General features: G+C 50.0%; 1 protein-coding gene across 7 annotated transcripts in view; it reads right to left on the bottom strand.

Annotated features, from left to right (window-relative positions):
• UNC13A (unc-13 homolog A) overlaps window positions 1-19,081 on the bottom strand; it is a 90,720-nt gene that overhangs the window by 49,679 nt on the left and 21,960 nt on the right. For 6 of the 7 annotated variants that reach the window (XM_030820459.1, XM_030820463.1, XM_030820464.1 and 3 more), the window contains exons 7-12: window positions 17,225-17,279; window positions 13,709-13,744; window positions 8,262-8,469; window positions 5,103-5,615; window positions 4,494-4,602; window positions 1,548-1,594 (exon numbers count right to left, since the gene is read on the bottom strand). In XM_030820459.1, coding sequence (XP_030676319.1) covers window positions 1,548-1,594; window positions 4,494-4,602; window positions 5,103-5,615; window positions 8,262-8,469; window positions 13,709-13,744; window positions 17,225-17,279 — 968 coding nt within the window. The remainder of the gene's footprint in view (window positions 1-1,547; window positions 1,595-4,493; window positions 4,603-5,102; window positions 5,616-8,261; window positions 8,470-13,708; window positions 13,745-17,224; window positions 17,280-19,081) is intronic. The other variant, XM_030820462.1, reaches the window with a different exon arrangement.

The raw sequence follows: 19,081 nt of genomic DNA, 5'->3' as shown, positions 1-19,081 counted from the left end.
CCCAAGTAGCTGGGATTACAGGTGCCCACCACCACACCTGGCTAATTTTCTGTACTTTTTGTAGAGTTGGGGTTTCACCATGTTGGCCAGGCTGGTCTCAAACACCTGACCTCAGGTGATCCACCCGCCTTGGCCTCCCAAAGTGCTGGGATTACAGGCATGAGCCACACATAGCTAATTTAAAAAAAATTTTTGTAGAGATGGAGGTGTCGCTATGTTGCCCAGGCTGGTCTTGAACTCCTAGCCTCAAGTGATTCTCCCGCCTCAGCCTCCCAAATAGCTGGGATTACAAGCATGTACCACCACACCTGGCTAATTTTTGTATTTTTTAGTAGAGACGGGATTTTGCCATGTTGGTCAGGCTGGTCCTGAACTCCTGACATCAGGTGATCCACCTGCTTCAGCCTCCCAAAGTGTTGGGATTACAGGCGTGAGCCACCAAGCCTGGCCCCAAAAGGTTTTCACTGGCCAGTGAGATAGGTGCCTGCAGCCAATGACTCCAGACAAGTCCTGCAGGGGTTCAACCTACAAAGCTTTCTGCAGGAGCCAACTGAGGCTTAGAGACTTCTAAACCACATCTTTTCTCGGCAGCCTCCCCTTGTCTGACAGGTTTCTCCTGAGAGCACATCCTTCATAAATCACGTGCACAGGAATCCCCATTTCAGGCCCCGCATCCAAGGCTCTCTAGCTAGGGCATCTGCTCATTTATTTAGGAGTCCCAGCTGCTGTCTCCCTGCCTGTTTGCCAAGGACGTACAAGGAAGGTCACTACCGTGCTGCTATTTTAAAACCCGAGCATATTTTTAAAATATCTTGTGCATCCTCTAACCTGAAAATCCATAACATAAGAGGTTAGATGTGACCACATGCTCTACTGAAGACTGAACAACTATCTTTAATTAAAGAGCCCACAACTGTAGCAATAATCGAAGAGATTTAAAAATAGAATAAAAGCAAAAAAAATTTCGCTCCGGAATTACAAATATATAGTGTATATTTCCCAATAATGTCTAGTTCCTAATAGTGTCTGCTTTATCTTACATTTATTTATTTATTTGTTTATTTTTGAGACAGTGTCCCGCTCTGTTGCCCAGGCTGGAGTGCAGTGGTGCAATCTCGGCTCACTGCAACCTCTGCCTCTCGGGTTCAAGTAATCCTCTTGCCTCAGCATCCCGAATAGCTGGGATTACAGGTGTCTGCCACCACACCCGGCTAATTTTTGTATTTTTGGTAGAGACAGGGTTTCACCATGTTGGCCAGGCTGGTTTCGAACTCCTGACCTCAAATGATCCTCCCGCCTCGGCCTCCCAAAGTGCTAGGATTACAGGCATGAGCCACCGCACCTGGCCCTATCTTCAAAGATTACTGTCTTTTGTGTCTGCGTACGATTGTGTGCCTTATGAAAGTGACGTATTTTGCCCAAGCTCAATCTGTCCCCTGTCTAAATGGGACCTCTCCCCATCCTCTCTGGGCTGAGGCTCAGGAGCAAACCAGCCTTGGGCTTGGGGTTCAAATCTTCCTCCCACCGTTCACAGTTTCATTACCTACCCGCCTTTGAACCATAGGGATTTAGACATCTCTCCTTCTCCCCGGGCCTGCAGGACAGACAGACAGATATGGTCAGTGTGGCTGTCCCTCCCCTCCCCAGAGCAGGCTCCACACCCACTTCTGACTCCCCTCTGGGCTGGGAGTCAGATGGCCTGGGTCCTAGTCCTGGCTGAGTGATTTTAGGAAGCTCCCTGGCTATCTCTGGGCCTTAGTTTGTCCATCTGTAAGATGCTCTGGTGGAGAAAGAAGCTCCTCTCTTTCAGTCACCTCAATGGACCTCAGTCTCTTCATTGCTTATTCCCTAAACCCCCTATAGTCTCACTTGTTCATCTGTTCTCTTGCCTCGGGATCTTTCCAGGAGTTGTGAGTTCAGCTTGTACCTCTTCCCATCTTCTGCAGCCAACCAGCCTCTATTTATCATTCAGGTCTCAGCATAGACCCGGGGTCCACAGCCCCTACCTTCCCTCCATTTTGTAACTAAAGGGTTAACATGGGGGGGTCCTATGAGGAAGACAGGCAGCACTCTTCTGTTCTGAAATATTAAGGGGGTGTTTGGTTTTTTTAAAGACAGGGTCTTGCTATATTGCCCAGACTGGTCTTGAACTCCTGGCCTCATATGATCTTCCTGCTTCAGCCTCCTGAGTAGCTGGGACCACACACACAAGCCACCACACTCGGCTCCTGAAATAAATACATATATATATATATATATATATATATATATATATATTTTTTTTTTTTTTTTTTTTGAGACGGAGTTTCCCTTTCGTTGCCCAGGCTGGAGTGCAATGACACAATCTCAGCTCACTGCAACCTCCACCTCCCAGGTTCAAGCGATTCTCCTGCCTCAGCTTCCCTAGTAGCTGGGATTACAGGTGCCCACCACCACACCCAGTTAATTTATATATATATATATATATTTTTTTTTTTTTTTTGAGACGGAGTCTTGCTCTGTTGCCCAGGCTGGAGTGCAGTGGCGCAATCTTGGCTCACTGCAAGCTCTGCCTCCTGGGTTCACGCCATTCTCCTGCCTCAGCCTCTCCAAGTAGCTGGGACTACAGGCGCCCGCCACCACGCCCGGCTAATATTTTGTATTTTTAGTAGAGACGGGGTTTCACCGTAGTCTCGATCTCCTGGCCTCGTGATCCGCCCGCCTCAGCCTCCCAAAGTGCTGGGATTACAAGCGTGAGCCACCGCGCCCAGCCTAATTTTTTATATTCTTAGTAGAGATGAGGTTTCACTATGTTGGCCAGGCTGGTCTCGAACTCCTGACTTCAGGTGATCCACCCACCTCTGCCTCCCAAAGTGCTGAGATTACAGGTGTGAGCCACCGTGCCCAGCTCTGAAATATTTTTTGTTTTTCTTTTAGAGATGAGATCTCACTACATTGCCCAGGCTGGTCTCAAACTCCTGAGTGCAAGTGATCCTCCCGCCTCAACCTCCCAAATTGCTGGGATTACAGGCGTGAGCTCCTGAAATATTGTTGAAATATTTTGGATATCACTTCTCCTTTTTTTTTTTTGAAACAGAGTCTCGCTCTGTCGCCTGGGCTGGAGTGCAGTGGCACGATCTCGGCTCACTGCCAGCTCCACTTCCTGGGTTCACGCCATTCTCCTGCCTCAGCCTCCTGAGTAGCTAGGACTACAGGCGCCTGCCACCACGCCCGGCTAATTTTTTTGTACTTTTAGTAGAGACGGGGTTTCACCGTGTTAGCCAGGATGGTCTCGATCTCCTCCTGACCTCGTGATCCACCCGCCTCGACCTCCCAAAGTGCTGGGATTACAGGCTTGAGCCACCGTGCCCGGCCATCACTTCTCCTTAAGTGTCATTTCCTCCAGGTAGTTTTCCTGATTGCCTTGGATTAGTTTTGTGCTTTTCCTATGAAACCCAGAGAGCCCTCCATGTGTCTTTTTCTTGTCATATTACTAGTTCCATAGCTTGTTTTTCTTGTACATCACATAGTTCCAATAGTAGCTATTTTTTCAATTTAATTTCTTAACCTAGTGAAAGTTATCCAACAGCCTTTTCACTGTGTACTCTTTTACCTGTCTAATTTAGAACCATATGTATGTACTGCTGAGTCAAAAAATAGATTTCTATTTTAAAACTGTTAAGAAATTTCGTTTGGTAATTTTGTGGCTCTGATATTTGATGGTCTAAACCTCTGGGAGTCTGTCTGGAATCTCCTCCTGCCAATCCCACTGCAGTTTGGAGGGTAACCCTGAAGAGCAACACGGCTGTCCCCAGCCCAGGGTGTGCTGAATGAAGGAATAAATGAATGGCCTCAACCCTGCTGCCCATCTAAACAGTCACCTTGACCCTGATGCTAATTCCTTCGCTTGATTCCTACTCTCCTACTGACCCGACCCCAGACCTTTCCCTAACCCTGACAATGACCTCCAATTTGGCCCTAAGCACTGACCCCTTTGCCTAACACCAATTCTAACCCTGACCTTTGATCTTTGATGGCTGAACTAATGCTGACCTTGATCCCTAACCATGACTTCAGCCGGATTTCAGCCCTAGTTTTCTCTCCTCCCTCTTGACCTAGAAACCCCAGGCTGACACTGGGCAGGAGGCTGGGCTGGGGATATGTGGGGCCAGACTTGGTGTGTGGTTTGGGAGTGAGCATAGCCAGGCTGGTGTGGACGGGCCATGGGGACACCCTGGGCTGTGTGGGTATGTGGCTAAGGAAGGGTCAGGGTGGGTGGGGCATCGGTGACATTGGGTGAGGCCAGGCTGAGTGAGGGTGGGGCCAGGGAAGGGCTCGAGTGGCTGGGGCATGGGCACAGTGTGGGCACTACACTGGGCATTCCCAGGCTAGGCTTGGGTACAGGTGGGGTGTTGGGCCAATATAGGTGTGGGTGTGGCCAAAACATGTGTGGGCATGGCATTGGGCGTGGCCTGGCTAAGTGTGGCAGGGGCATGGCTGGGTGTGTCACTCACCTCCTGCAGCTGCATCCGCACCTTGTTGAAGGCACGCAGCCAGTTGGCCTTGGCCCTGGACATGGAGTCCTGCCCCTCCTGGCCTTCCTCATCCTCTCTCGGCCTGAAACTGAGGCAGAGAACGCTATGAAGCTCTGGGCTGGCTGTCCGTGACCCCTGACCTTCCCTTGACCCTCCAGTTGTGCAAGTGATGCACAGCTCCCCATGGTATCTCTGACCCCTCAGAGACCTTGGGACCCACATGTGTCCCCTGGCCCACCTCGGTGCCCCTCACCCCTTCCCACACACCCAATGCTTCTCTGACACTTCACTGTTCCCCGGCTTCCTTTTCACCAGCCCAGCCCCTCTGGCCCCCCATTTGCCCAGGATCTTGACCTCTCCGACCCCAGTAACCACTAAGATCACAAACTCTAATACTCCTTCATGGCCCCCTGAACCCTCTTTGACCTCCTTACTCTGCCCTGTCATCTCTGATCCCTTTAAGAAACCAAAGAGCCTGTGACAACTTCAGCCCCAGCAACTTCCCAGGTCCACGCTGACCCCATCATAGCCCTGCTGACCCTGTGACCTTGTGGCAGCCCCTCTGGCCCCTTGGCCCCGTCCTGTTACCTCTCCTCGTCTTTGGGTGGCTCAGCCTCAGGGATCTGCTCAGCTGCAGGCACCTCGTCAGGTGTGGCTGGCTTGGGGGCCACCTTGGCCATGTCGGGGGCCTCGGTGGGTGCCACTGGGGCCTTGTCCTCTTTCCCCGGGGCAGCTGGCGGGAAGCTGATGCGTTTGAAATCTTTGGGTTCAGCCACAGCCACCTCTTCACGCTGGGCATAGCTGCCCAAATCATCAGGCACCTCCTCCTCCTCCTCCAGCTCCTCCTCGTCTTCAGGCAGCTCTTCCTCCTCCAGGAAGTCCTCCAGGTCCTCCTCCAGCTCCTCCTCGTCCTGGTCCCAGCGAGGCGAGTCTTTGTGATAGCTAACCGAGCTGTGGCAGGAGTGGTAGGAGTCCCGGTCCCGCTCGTCCTCCATCTCGGAGCCCTGCAGGCTGTGCTCGTCGGGGTCGAAGTCCTCGCTCAGCTGAGAGCTTCCCTGGCTCAGCTCCCCCGAAGAGGCATAGCGGCTGCTACCTGTGGGGCTGTGGGGATGGAACAGGGTTCAGGGGCTGGGGTACCGAGTCACTGCCCACCTGAGCCCCAGTCACACAGGCATTGACTCATCACTGACTGAGCACCTACTATGTGCCAGGTCCTGCTCTAGGGGCTGGAAAACACAGCCATGATCAGAAAAGATAAAAATCCCCACTTTTGGCCAGGTGCGGTGGCTCACGCCTGTAATCCCAGCACTTTGGGAGGCTGAGGTGGACAGATCACCTGAGGTCAGGAGTTCAAGACCAGCCTGGCCAACATGGTGAAACCCTGTCTCTACTAAAAATACAAAAATTAGCTGGGCGTGGTGGCGTATGCCTGTAATCCCAGCTACTCGGGAGACTGAGGTAGAAGAATCACTTGCACCCGGGAGGTGGAGGTTGCAGTGAGCTGGGATCATGCCATTGCACTCCAGCCTGGGCAACAAGAGTGAAATTCCATCTCAAAAAAAAAAAAAAAAAAAAAAAAAATTCCCGCTTTTGTGGCATTTGCGGTCTGTGGGGAACAGGCAATTGACTGTGCTGGGAACTCAGGGTCAGCACCATCACCACAGCCCTGCAGCAGGTCTCCTGGCCTCCACCTCGAAAAAGTATGGGAAATGCATCCACTTCCCTGTACCCTGGGGCCCACCCCAGGCCAGCCTCTGCTGTCTCTACCAGATGCTGACCCCACAGTTCCTGCTTCCCTTGGAAACCACAGGGAATCGTAAATCCAATCACCTCCCTCCCCTGCTCTAAATCCTACCATGGCTCCCTAGTGCCTTGGAATAAAATCTGTGCTAGCCCTGTGTGGTCCATACCCTCCCAACTCCCCCTGCATACCTCCCCCCACTTCTCCCCACCTCCTCCGTTCCAGCCACACTGGCCACCTCATTGTCTCTCCAACACCATAAACCTGTGCACTTGTTGTGGTCTCTTCCTTGTCTGCTTTATCTAGCAAACTCCTACCCACCCTCTGGTACCCACTGAAACATCACTTACTTGTGCAAATGCCCCCCACTCTCTGGCCAGGTCAGGCCCTCCGTTATATGCTGCTTATGTGAACCCAGGATCATGCTCAACGTCAACAGGAATATCTGTCTCTGTCTAAGTGCAGGCAGGGGGACATAGGGGCCACCACTCAGCCCTCTTCTAACCATTCACTTAGTCACTCAACAAACCTTATCATTTCCTGATTAGATACCTCCTCCAATCTTAGTGCCTGAGACCCTCTTCCCTGGCCAGCCTCGGGGATGCTATAGGAATAAAAAGGGGGTCAAGACTAGCCCGGGCAATGGAGCAAGACCCCCATCTCTACAAAAAATAAAAATAAATCAGCTTGGTGTGGCGGCCTGTGCCTGTAATTCCAGCTACTGGGGAGGCTGAGGTGGGAGGATCGCTTGAGCCCAGGAGCTCACGGCTGCGGTGAGTCATGTTGGTGCCACCGCACTCCAGCCTGGGCAACAGAACAAGATCTTGTCTCCAAAAAAAAAAAAAAGGGGGGGGCTCACTCTGTCACCCAGGCTGCAGTGCAATGGTGCTATCTTGGCTCACTGCAGCCTCGATCTCCTAGGCTCAAGTGATCATCCTACTTCAGCCTCATGAGTAGCTGGAACCACAGGTACATGCCACCATGCCTGGCTAATTTTTGTATTTTTTATAGAGACGGAAGGTCTCACTTTGTTGCCCAGGCTGGTCTCGAACTCCTGAACTCAAGCTATCCTCCCGCCTCGGCCTCTTAAAGTGCTGGGATTACAGGAATGAGCCACCACACCAGGCTGCTTGTAGAATTTTCTTTTTTTCTTTCTTTCTTTTTTTGAGATGGAGTCTCGCACATCTGTAGCCAGGCTGGAGTACAGTGGTGCAGTGATGCGATCTCAGCTCACTGCAACCCCCACCTCCCAGATTCAAGCTATTCTCCTGCTTCAGCCTCCTGAGTAACTGGGATTACAGATGCCCGCCACCACGCTCGGCTAATTTTTGTATTTTTAGTAGAAACGGGGTTTCACCATTTTGGTCAGGTTGGTCTCAAACTCTTGACCTGGTGATCCGCCTGCCTTGGCCTCCCAAAGTGCTGGGATTACAAGGGTGAGCCACCATGCCCGGCTGTGTAGAATTTTCTTGCAAGCTTTTGGGTAAAGAAAGAGGCTGGGCGCAGTGGCTCAATCCTGTAATCCCAGCACTTTGAGAGGCCGAGGCAGGCAGATCACCAGAGGTCAGGAGTTTGAAACTAGCCTGACCAACATGGCGAAACCCTGCCTCTACTAAAAATACAAAAATTAGCCGGGCCTGGTGGTGGCGTGCACCTGTAATCCCAGCTACTCGGGAGGCTGAGGTAGGAGAATCGCTTGAGCCTGGGTGGCAGCAGTTGCAGTGAGCCAAGATGGTGCCACTGCACTCCAGCATGGGTGACAGAGCAAGACTCCGTCTAAAAAAAAAAGAAAAAAGAAAAGAAAAGAAAAGAAAAAAATGGCTAATTCCCACAAGAAAATGTGAATTCTGCCCTCCTGGATGGGTGAATTCTGCCCTCCTGGATGGGTGAATTCTGCCCTTCTGGAATTCCACCTCCAGCTTCATCCAGCCCCCCACCCCTCTCTCCACTCCAGGAGACACAGCAGGATCCTCATGCACATGCATGCTGCGCTCCGCAGCACCTACCTGAGGGCTTGTGGCTCAGAGAACTCCTCGTAACTGTGCATGGAGTCACTGTAGGATTCCCGGGAGCCCAGGGGTGGTGGGCGAACAGAATACTGGTGGACCGAGGCGTTGGGTTGCGATGTAGTATAATAGGGTGGCGGGATGCTGTTGCTCGTTTCACTGCGGTAGTCACTGTCACGATCATCCACTGCACTGTCGGGGTCATCGTCTGGAAGAGAGAGGAGGTATGGGAAGAGGGTGAGGAAGAGAGAGTGCACATGATGGGGGCCAATACAATTTCCCAGACTTAGGGTGCTGCTACCAAAGAAGAGAATTTTTTACTAGTATGGATAAAGAATTGTGGATCATGTTAATAGAGATATAGGCTTCAGAACAAGGGAGGTGAAAACCCTGCTTTGCTTTATGTGGGTCAAATTGGACCTAAAGTCTAGGGGCTAGGGTAGGTCCTACAATGTGAAGAAAACAGGGACGAAGTAGAGGGCATCCTTCAGCTCAAATGTGAGGAACAACTTTGCTGAAGATCAAGATCTCTGAAAATGAGATGGGATTTTTTCCACTGGGCAGTTAGTTTCCCATAACAGGAGTCACACAAACAGTCAGGGGGAAGTTGGAAGAAGATCAGGAGTTCAAGGTGGAGGGAATGCCCTTTAACGCTTAGAGATTTCCTGGTATCTGAGGGTGAGGGCCCCAGACCTGAACTTAAATGTACAAGAACCAAGAAGATGCTGAGACATGGTTCTGTCTTTTTCAAAAAGGATTAGATTCTTAGCTTGGCAAAGCCACCACACACTTGGAATCTATCGCTAAAATGGAATGTGGTAGAGTTGCCAAACTTCATGTTTAATAAGAACTAAAAGATATTTTAGTTTAGTTTGGTTTCCTTAGAAAAAAGAACAGTTTGTTTTCTAAATCCTAAAAAAAATTCCAATTCTCAAAGCAACATGTCTGGGTGCTGGCATAATTGGGGATTGTACATTTTCTTCTTTATTCTTTTCTGCACCTTCTGAAAAAAAAAAGCTTTCAATAATTCAATCTTTTTAATTTTTTAATTAAAAAGAATGATAAAGTTATCTTTATTTTAAAAGTAAAGCAAAGGCTGGGCACAGTGGCTCACACCTGTAATCCCAGCACTTTGGGAGGCCGAGGCGGGCAGATTACTTGAGGCCAGGAGTTCAAGACCAGCCTGGGCAACATACCAAGGCCCTGTCTCTACTAAAAATACAAAAATTAGCCAGGTGTGGTGGCATGTGCCTGTAATCCCAGCTCCTTGGGAGGTTGAGGCAGGAGAATCTCTTGAACGCAGGAGGTGGAGATTGCTGTGAGCCAAGATCACACCTCTGCACTCCAGGGGCTGGGTGATACAAGACCCTGTCTCCAAAAAATAAAATAAAATAAAAGTAAAGTAAAATGTAGTCCATGAGCCAGGCAAAGTGGCTCACGCCTGTAGTCCCAGCACTTTGGGAGGCCAAGGCAGGAGGATCACTTGAGCCCAGGAGTTCAAGATCAGCCTGGGCAACATAGTAAGGCTCTTAAAAAAATATAAAAATTAGCTGGGTGTGGTGATGGGTGCCTGTAGTCCCAGCTATTTGGGAGGCTATGGCAGGAGCATTGCTTGAGCCCAGGAGGTCGAGGTAGCAGTGAGCTATGATTACGCCACTGCACTGCAGTCTGGGCATCAGAATGAGATCCTGAATCCAAAAAAAAAAAAAAAAAAAAAAGTAGTCCATGAAGAAAACATGAGAAGTACTGGTAAGGGGAAGAGGATGTAAAAAATGAAAAAACTCGCAGACCCCAAAATCTCAGAGCAATGAGTGAAACCTTCAGACTTTTGCTGTATTCATCCATTCATTTAGACAGGGTCTCTCTCCCTTGGGCTGGAGTGCAGTGGCACGATCATAACTCACTGAAACCTCGACCTCCTCTGCTCAAGAGATCCTCCCATCTCAGCCTCCACAGTAGCTGGGATCACAGGCACACACCACCACGCCCAGCTAATCTTATTTATTTATTATTTTGTAGAGATGGGATCTCCCTATAGTGCCCAGGCTGATCTTGAACTCCTGGGCTCAAGCGATCCTCCCGCCTCAGCCTCCCAAAGTGCTGGGATTAGCCATGAGCCACCTCAGCCGGCCAGCATTCTTTCTACCGAATTGTCCTTGACCGGGCTGAGATGTTTCCAGCCAAATTGCATGAGGCTGTGCACAGGTTCACCCAGCTTTTTTTTTTTCCTGACGAATTATCTGCTTATGAAGGGTAAATTACTTTGAGGTGGATTCTTTTCGCTTTTGCCCAGGCTCTGCTTTCTACTAAGTAGCTCTTGACTAAATTACCTGCTTCTGGCTATTTTCAACCACTTTTGTTTTAACTGAACGGTCTGTTTTCGGCTCAATTGTCTTTCCTTTTTGACCCAATTATCTATCAGCTTTAGCTGCATTGGTGTTTTGTTTTGTTTGTTTGTTGGTTTTTGGTTTTTTCTTTGAGACAGAGTCTCACTCTGTCACCCAGGCTGGAGTGCAATGGTGTGATCTCAGCTCACTGCAGCCTCCACCTCCCAGGTTCAAATGATTCTCCTGCCTCAGCCTCCCAAGTAGCTGGGATTACAGGCACGCACCACCATGCCTGGCTAATTTTTGTATTTTTAGTAAAGACGGGGTTTCGTCACGTTGGCCAGGCTGGTCTCGAACTCCTGACCTCAAGTGATCTGCCTACCTTGGCCTCCCAAAGTGCTGGGATTACAGCGTAAACTGCCGCGCCCGGCCTATCTTTGCTTTTGACCATATTGTTCGTTTGTGGCAAGTTGGTTGTTATCGAGCTTGCCCTGTCTGCCAAGCATTCTTTTTGGCAAAATTGATTTTATTTACTTATTTATTTATTTTAATCTATTTATTTTTTAGAGACAGGGTCTCACACTGTTGCCTAGGCTGAAGTGTAGCACAATCATGGCTCACTGCAGTCCTGACCTCCCGGGCTCAAGCAATCCTCCCGCCTCAGCCTCCCGAATAGCTGGGACTACAGGGGTGCGCAACCACACCTGGCCTTTTTTTTTTGTAGAGATGGGGTCTTGCTCTGTTGCCCAGGCTGATTTCAGACTTTGAAGCTCAAGCGTCCCTCCCGCCTCAGCCTCCCAAAGTGTTGGAATTACAGGTGTGAGCCAGTGTGGCTGGCCTAAATTGATTTTTAACCAACTTGTTTTTGATAAATTGTGGTGGACCAAAGTGTTTGTCAACAGTTTCACTGGTCCTGGAGTTAGGTTTGTCAACCAGGATATGAGGAAGGAGTGAAGGACTCCCCAGTTGGTGAAGGAGAGAGGAGGCAGATTTATCCTCAGAATAGAGGACTGGCCAGGCATGGTAGCTCACACCTGTAATCCTAGCACTTTGGGAGGCCGAGGCGGGAGGATTGCTTGAGGTCAGGAGTTCAAGACCAGCCTGACCAACATAGTGAAACCCTGTCTCTACTAAAAATACAAAAATTAGCCAGACATAGTGGCATGCACCTGTAATCCCAGCTACTCGGGAGGCTGAGGCAAGAGAAACGCTTGAACCTGGGAGGTGGAGGTTGCAGTAAGCAGTGATCGCACCACTGTACCCCAGTCTGGGTGACAGAGCAAGACTCCATCTCAAAAAAAAGAAAAAAGAAAGAAGGAAAGAAAGAATAGAGGACTGGATTTCTCTAGAAGAGGCAGGGTATGGGAGAAAGGGAGAAACTCTTTAGGGCATGGATATGGTCTGTGGCCTGTTAGGAGCTGGGGCGCACAGCCAGGAGGTGGGCGGCGGTTGGGTGAGCGAGTGAAGTTTCATCTGTATTTACAGTTGCTCCCCATCACCCACATTACCGCCTGAGTTCCGCCTCCTGTCAGATCAGCAGTGGCATTAAATTCTCATAGGAGGCCGGGCGCAGTGGCTCAAACTTGTAATCCCAGCCCTTTGGGAGGCCAAGGCAGGTGGATCACCTGAAGTCAGGAGTTCACAACCAGCCTGGCCAACATGGTGAAACCTCGTCTCTACTAAAAATACAAAAAATTAGCTGGACGTGGTGGCGTGTGCCTGTAATCCCAGCTACTTGGGAGGCTGAGGTACAAGAATCACTTGAACCTGGGAGGCAGAGATTGCAGTGAGGCGAGATCGCACCACTGCGCTCCATCCAGCCTGGGCAACAGAGCGAGACTCTGTTTCAAAAAAGAAAAAAGATTCTCACAGAAGCGTGAACCCTATTGCGAACTGTGCATGTGCAGGATCTACGTTGTGCACTCCTTATGAGAATCTAATGCCTGATGATCTGTCACTGTCCCCCATCACCCCCAGATGGGACTGTCTAGTTGCAGGAAAACAAGCTCAGGGCTCCCACTGCTTCTACATGATGATGAGTTGTATCATTATTTCATTACATACTATAATGTAATAATGATAAAAATAAAGTGCACAATGAATGCAGTGAGCTTGAATCATCCAGAAACCATCCCCCAATCCCAGTCCATAAAAAAATTGTCTTCCATGAAACTGGTCCCTCATGTCAAAAAGGTTGGGAACTGCTGTTAGGTAGAAAAATGGACATTTAATTAGGGCCAGGTGCCGTGGCTCACTCCTGTAATCCCAGCACTTTGGGAAGCCGAGGCAGGCGGATCACGAGGTCAGGAGATCGAGACCCTCCTGGCTAACATGGTGAAACCCCATCTCTACTAAAAATACAAAAAATTAGCCGGGCGTGGTGGCAGGTGCCCGTAGTCCCAGCTACTCAGGAGGCTGAGGCAGGAGAATGGCGTGAACCCTGGAGGCAGAGCTTGCAGTGAGCTGAGATCATGCCACTGCCCTCTAGCCTGGGCAATAGAGTGAGACTCCGTCTCAAAAAAAGGAAAAGTAAAAGGGACATTCAATTTAGGGAGGGGGTGGCTTGCCTTCTTCCCTGGGAGAGCAAATAAAGATGGAAGGTGAGGTGTGAGTGTGGGTGGACCTGGAGGGGGTGCTGAGGTCCCTGTGTGCATCTCCCTGAGGTCCCTGGCCGGCCCTTCTGTTGGAGACCCCGCCCACCTATTACCCTCTGAGGGACACTGGACTCATTTCCAAGTGGAGAAGGAAGATAGGAAGACCAAAAGGCAGGGGCTACAGGAGAGGAGGTGAGGTTATACGGGGGAGTGGGGTGCGGGGGTCACAGTGCCCAGCTGGAGACAGGCAGGTTGTTGGTCTAAATGTCCACTCCTCCAGGCTAAACCCCCCGACCCCACCCCAATGACGGTGCCCACTCCCCAGCAGATGGCAGGCCTCCCAAGACAGGCACTAACGAACAGGGTACAGGAAAGCTTGAAAGGGGTCTTGCCAAGCCCTCTGGCCCCCACGTGCTCGTCACAGGCTCCCTGCTTCCCTGTGTGGTAGTGGGGAGGGGCCTTGGGATCACCAAGGTGCCCACCTTCCCATGCGCCTCCCAGAACATCAATCAGGCTGAGTACTTACTGTGCTGCTCACCCCAGCCAAAATAATTCCAGTTGCCTACAAAGAGAAGGGGCAGAAATAATAAAAGGGAGCAGACAGAGGGGTGGGTGTAGGAAGGGGGCTCCCCTGCTGTCCTCCTCACTCTCCCCAACTGCTCCCCCCACCCCAAGAGCCCCTCTTGTCCTGAGTACCTTCCCTGAGTATCACTTTCATTGCTGACACTTGCTGTGTCTCTGCTCTCCACCTTGGGAGGAAGGTGGGATATCCCTGTTTGTTTATTTTTTCATTTTCTTTAATTTTTTTTTTTGAAACAGGGTCTCACTCTGTCGTCCAGCCTGGAGCGGAGTGGTGCAATCACAGCTCACTGCAGCCTCCAATTTCCAAGCTCAAGTGATCCTCCCACCTCAGCCTCCCGAGTAGCTGGGATTACAGGCACACACCACCATGTTCAGCTAATGTTTTGGTTCTTGGTGGTTTTTCTTTTTGTTTTTTTTTTTGTGTGTAGTGATGGAGTCTTGCTATGTTGGTCAGGCTGGTCTCAAACACGTGGTCTCAAGTGAGGCCGAGTAGCTGGGATTTACAGGCATGAGCCACTGTGCCTGGCTCAGTTTTCAATGAGAGGAAAGGCTCAGTCAGGAAGTATCAAAGTGGGTATTTGGGCCTAGGGTTTTCTGACTATGAAGTCTGAGGTTAGCAGTCTCCCAGTCTCCACCTTTTTCCTCTCCCAGCTCTTGGATAAGGAAAGACACACTAAATTGGAAACCCTAAGGTTTGAAACACCCCTGTTGGGTGGATTTTATCATTCTATTCATTTTACGGGTGAAACTATGGGGCTCAGAGAGATGGAGTGAGCAGCCCAAAGTCACACAGCCTCTGAGCATTAGGGCCAGGGCGACAACCACCTCTGACCATTGGCTGCTTCCTCTGGGAAACAGGGGTGACAAAATATTCCAAGGGAAGACTTGTGGGTAAATATTGAGTGGTGGTCTCCACTTCCCAAAATGAACCTGCCCCTGGCTCTAGTCCATCTGCCCAGGGGCTCTCTGCCATTGCCTTCCTGCCTCCACTCTGCCTGGCCCCGCCCCCACTGCAACCTCTCAACGACCCCATTCACCGAGCGGGGATTTGTAATTCCTTCCAGGCAGTGATGACCCCTCCCTGGCCAGGAAAGCCAAGGAACTTTCTCAATATCACTCCCCAAGGTAGTGTAGAAACAGGGTACCCCAGCTGGAGTTTCCCAAGCCCTCCTCAACCCTGGCTCCATTACCACCCTCCTGGATACATGGTGAGGGAGACACAGATACAGGGAAAGCTGAGGGGGGAGAAAAGGAAGATGGAAAAGCAAATGGAAAAGGTGCCAGGCATGGTGGCTCACACCTGTAATCCCAGCACTTTGGGAAGCTGAGGTGGGTGGATCACATGAGGTAAAAAATTTGAGACCAGCCTGGCCAACATGGCAAAATCCCATCTCTACTAAAAATACAAAAATTAGCTGGGCGTGGTGGCATGTGCCCGAATCCCCACTGCTCAAGAGGCTGAGGCACAAGAATTGCTCAAACCCAGGAGGCGGAGGCTGCAGTGAGCCAAGATAGTACCATTGTAGTCCAGTCTGGGTGACAGAGCGAGACTCTATCTCCAAAGAAAAAAAAGAAGAAGAAGAAAAGAAAGTAAATGGGAAAGGGGAAGGAGGCTAAAGAGTGAAGTGGGGTTTGGTGTCAGCAGGTGGGAGCTCTGCCCTGAGGCTATATGATTTGCTACTTCCCCTCCACCACAGAGCAATGGGAAGTCATTTTAAGGAGGGAGACAGCTCCTCCATCCATGAAAAGACCTGGTCTGGATGCATCTGAGTGTCCACAGGGCCCAGGAAGATAAAAAATCTTGACAACTGCAGCCTTGATGGAAATAGGAAGAGGAACGTGATCATCATCATCAACAGACAAGGAGCAGTGGAAAGGGAAGCAAAGTTGGAGTCCCTCAGACCTGGGTTCAAATCCTGGCTCTGCCAGTTGCCGGGTGTGTGGCCTTGGGTAAATCACATCTCCTCTTGGGCCTCAGTTTCTCCATCTAAGAAAATGGGTTAGTGAAACAGCCTTCATCTGTTGTACGTGCGCCTGTTGCACATGTGCTGGCAGGATCTTCTGTCCGTGTCTGTCTGCACCATCTGACGTGGGCTGCTCGGGGTTTGTGCTAACCCAGTGAATAGTTTGTGGAATAAGTTATACGCCCTCATCCAGCATCTGATGAATGGAAGTGAAGCATCTACGAAGTGTTTTCCATGTCTCTAGATGTCCCGGATTCTTCCAACAGCCCTCAGAGTGAGGGGGCTGTCAGATGCGCTATTTCAAAGAGAGGGCCCCTAAATATCGAAGAGGGACACTGGCCTGCCCATGACCACATAGCAAGGTGGGAATCAAGCCCAAGCCTCAGAACTCTCCTTCCTTCCTTCCTTCCTTCCTTCCTTCCTTCCTTCCTTCCTTCCTTCCTGTCTTTCTGTGTTTCATCAAGCCCAAGTCTCAGAACTCTTCTCTTTCCTTTCCTTCCTTTCCTTTCCTTCCTTTCCTTCCTTCCTTCCTTCCTTCCATCCTTCCTTCCTTCCTTCTTTCCTTCCTTCCTTCCTTCCTTCCCTCCTTCCTTTCTCTCTCTCTCTCTTTCTTTCTCTTTCTTTTTTTTTTTTTGAGACGGAGTCTCGCTCTGTCTCCCAGGCTGGAGTGCAGTGTCACGATCTCGGCTCACTGCAAGCTCCGCCTCCTGGGTTCACGCCATTCTCCTGCCTCAGCCTTCTGAGTAGCTGGGACTACAGGCGCCCGCCACCACGCCCGGCTAATTTTTTTTTTTGTATTTTTTTTTTTTAGTAGAGACGGGGTTTCACCGTGGTCTCGATCTCCTGACCTCGTGATCCGCCAGCCTCGGCCTCCCAAAGTGCTGGGATTACAAGCGTGAGCCACCGTGCCCGGCCTCCTTTCTTTCTTTCTTTCTTTCTTTCTTTCTTTTTCTTTCTTTCTCTTTCTTTCTTTCTTTCTTTCTTTCTTTCTTTCTTTCTTTCTTTCTTCTTTCTCTCTCTCTCTCTTTCTTCTTTCTCTCTCTCTCTCTTTCTCTTTCTTTCCTTCCTTCTTTTTTTGAGTCACAGTCTCGCTCTGTCACCCAGGCTGGAGTGCAGTGGCATGATCTTGGCCCACTGCACACTCTGCCTCCTGGGTTCAAGCAATTCTCCTGCCTCAGCCTCCTGAGTAGCTGGGATTACAGGCACCCACCACCACGCCTGTTCAATTTTTTTGTATTTATAGTAGAGATGGAGTTTTGCCCTGTTGGCCAGGCTGGTCTCGTACTCCTGACCTCGGCCTCCCAAAGTGCTGGGATTACAGTGTTGAGCCACCATGCCCAGCCTCAGAACACTAATTTCTAATCCACTGTAAGTGGACACTGCACTCTCAGGACTTGTGTCTCCAGACTGGAGGAGCCTTTAGACAGGACGGTCATGGGGTAGGGGAGGGATGAGGGTTTCAGCTGATGCCTAAGGAAGAATCAAGAAGTACTTACAGCACTGGTTGCTGGGGACAGGCAGAGGCTTGTCTTGCTCATCTTGGAACGAATACTGAAGGGGTGGGGGAAGGAGAAAGGGCTTATCTCAGAGGGGCCAAAGGCCAGGGGACCAGGATAGTCCTCTGTTCTGTCCCATCCCGACTTCCCTCTACCTCCCAAATTCTCTCCTTCTCTATGAGAAGGACACAGGGAGTAAGAGAGAAAAGGAGAGAAAGACACACACACACACACACACACACGAAAGAGAGAGAGAGAGACAGACAACAAGTGAGAAATGGAGATAGAAAAAAGACTAGGGACCAGGTGCAGTGGCTCACACCTGTAATCCCAGCACTTTGGGAGGCCGAGGTGGGCAGATCACTTGAGGTCAGGAGTTTGAGACCAGCCTGGCCAACATGGTAAAACCCTGTCTCTATTAAAAATACAAAAAATTAGCTGGGCGTGGTGGCATGCGCCTGTAATCCCAGCTACTTGTGAGGCTGAGGTACGAGATTCACTTGAACCTGGGAGGCAGAGGTTGCAGTGAGCCGAGATTGTGCCATTGCACTCCAGCTTGGACAACAGAGGGAGGCTCCGTCTCGAAAAAACAAACAAACAAACAACTAGGTATATACCTAAAGGAAAAGAAATTATCCTACAAAAAGACACATGCACATGTATGTTCATGGCAGCGCTATTCACAATAGCAAAGACATGGAATCAACTTAGGTGCCCATCAATGGTGGACTGGATTTTTTTTTTTTTTTTGAGACGGGGTCTCACTCTGTCTCCCTGGCTGGAGTGCAGTGGCATAATCTCAGCTCACTGCAACCTCCTCCCGAGTAACTGGGATTATAGGTGCATGCCGCCATGCCCAGCTAATTTTTCTATTTTTAGTAGAGACGGTTTCACCATGTTGGCCAGGCTGGTCTTGAACTCCTGACCTCAGGTGATCCTTCTGCCTTGGCCTCCCAAAGTGCTGGGATTACAGGCGTGAGCCACTGCACCCGGCTTGGATTTTTTTTTTTTTAATGTGGTACCTATACACCATGGAGAACTACACAACCATAAAAATGAATTAAATCATGTCCTTTGTACAAATATGCATGTGGCTGGGGGCCAGTATCCTAAGCGAATCCATCCAAAAACGGAAAACCAAATCCCACATGTTATTGCTTATAAGTGCAATCTAAACATTGGGTGCTCATGGACATAAAGATGGAAACAGTAGGCTGGGTGCCGTGGCTTGCATCTGCAATCCTTGCACTTTGGAAGGCCGAGGCGGGCAGATCACGAGATCAAGAGATCAAGACCATCCTGGCTAAACGGTGAAACCCCATCTCTACTAAAAATACAAAAATTAGCCAGGTGTGGTGACACACACCTGTAGTCCCAGCTACTCGGGAGGCCGAGGCAGGATAATCACTTGAACCTGGGAGGTGGAGGTTGCAGCGAGCCGAGATCCCGCCACTGCACTCCAGCCTGGTGACAGAGCAAGACTCCGTCTCAAAAAAGAAAAAAAAAAAAGATGGGAACAGTAGACACTGGGGACTCCAGAAGGGAGGAAGGAGGGAGCAGGACAAGGGTGAAAAAACTACCTGTTGGGTGCTGTGTTTACAATTTGAGTAATACCATGGAATTCCAAATCTTAGCATCATGCAATACATTCATGTACCCCCCAAATGAAATATAAATTTTTTTATTTTATTATTATTATCAATGTTATTATTTTGAGACAGAGCCTTGTTCTGTCGCCCAGGCAGGCATGATCTCGGCTCACTGCAACCTCTGCCTCCCAGATTCAAGTGATTCTCCCACCTCAGCCTCCCAAGGAGCTGGAATGACAGGAGCCCACCACCATGCCTAGCTAATTTT

Source organism: Nomascus leucogenys, chromosome 10 (assembly GCF_006542625.1).
Source record: "Nomascus leucogenys isolate Asia chromosome 10, Asia_NLE_v1, whole genome shotgun sequence".
In the NCBI taxonomy this organism is placed as follows: Eukaryota; Metazoa; Chordata; class Mammalia; order Primates; family Hylobatidae; genus Nomascus; species Nomascus leucogenys.
The sequence above is the reverse complement of the archived record's forward strand: the minus strand, read 5'-3'. Positions and strand labels throughout refer to the sequence as shown.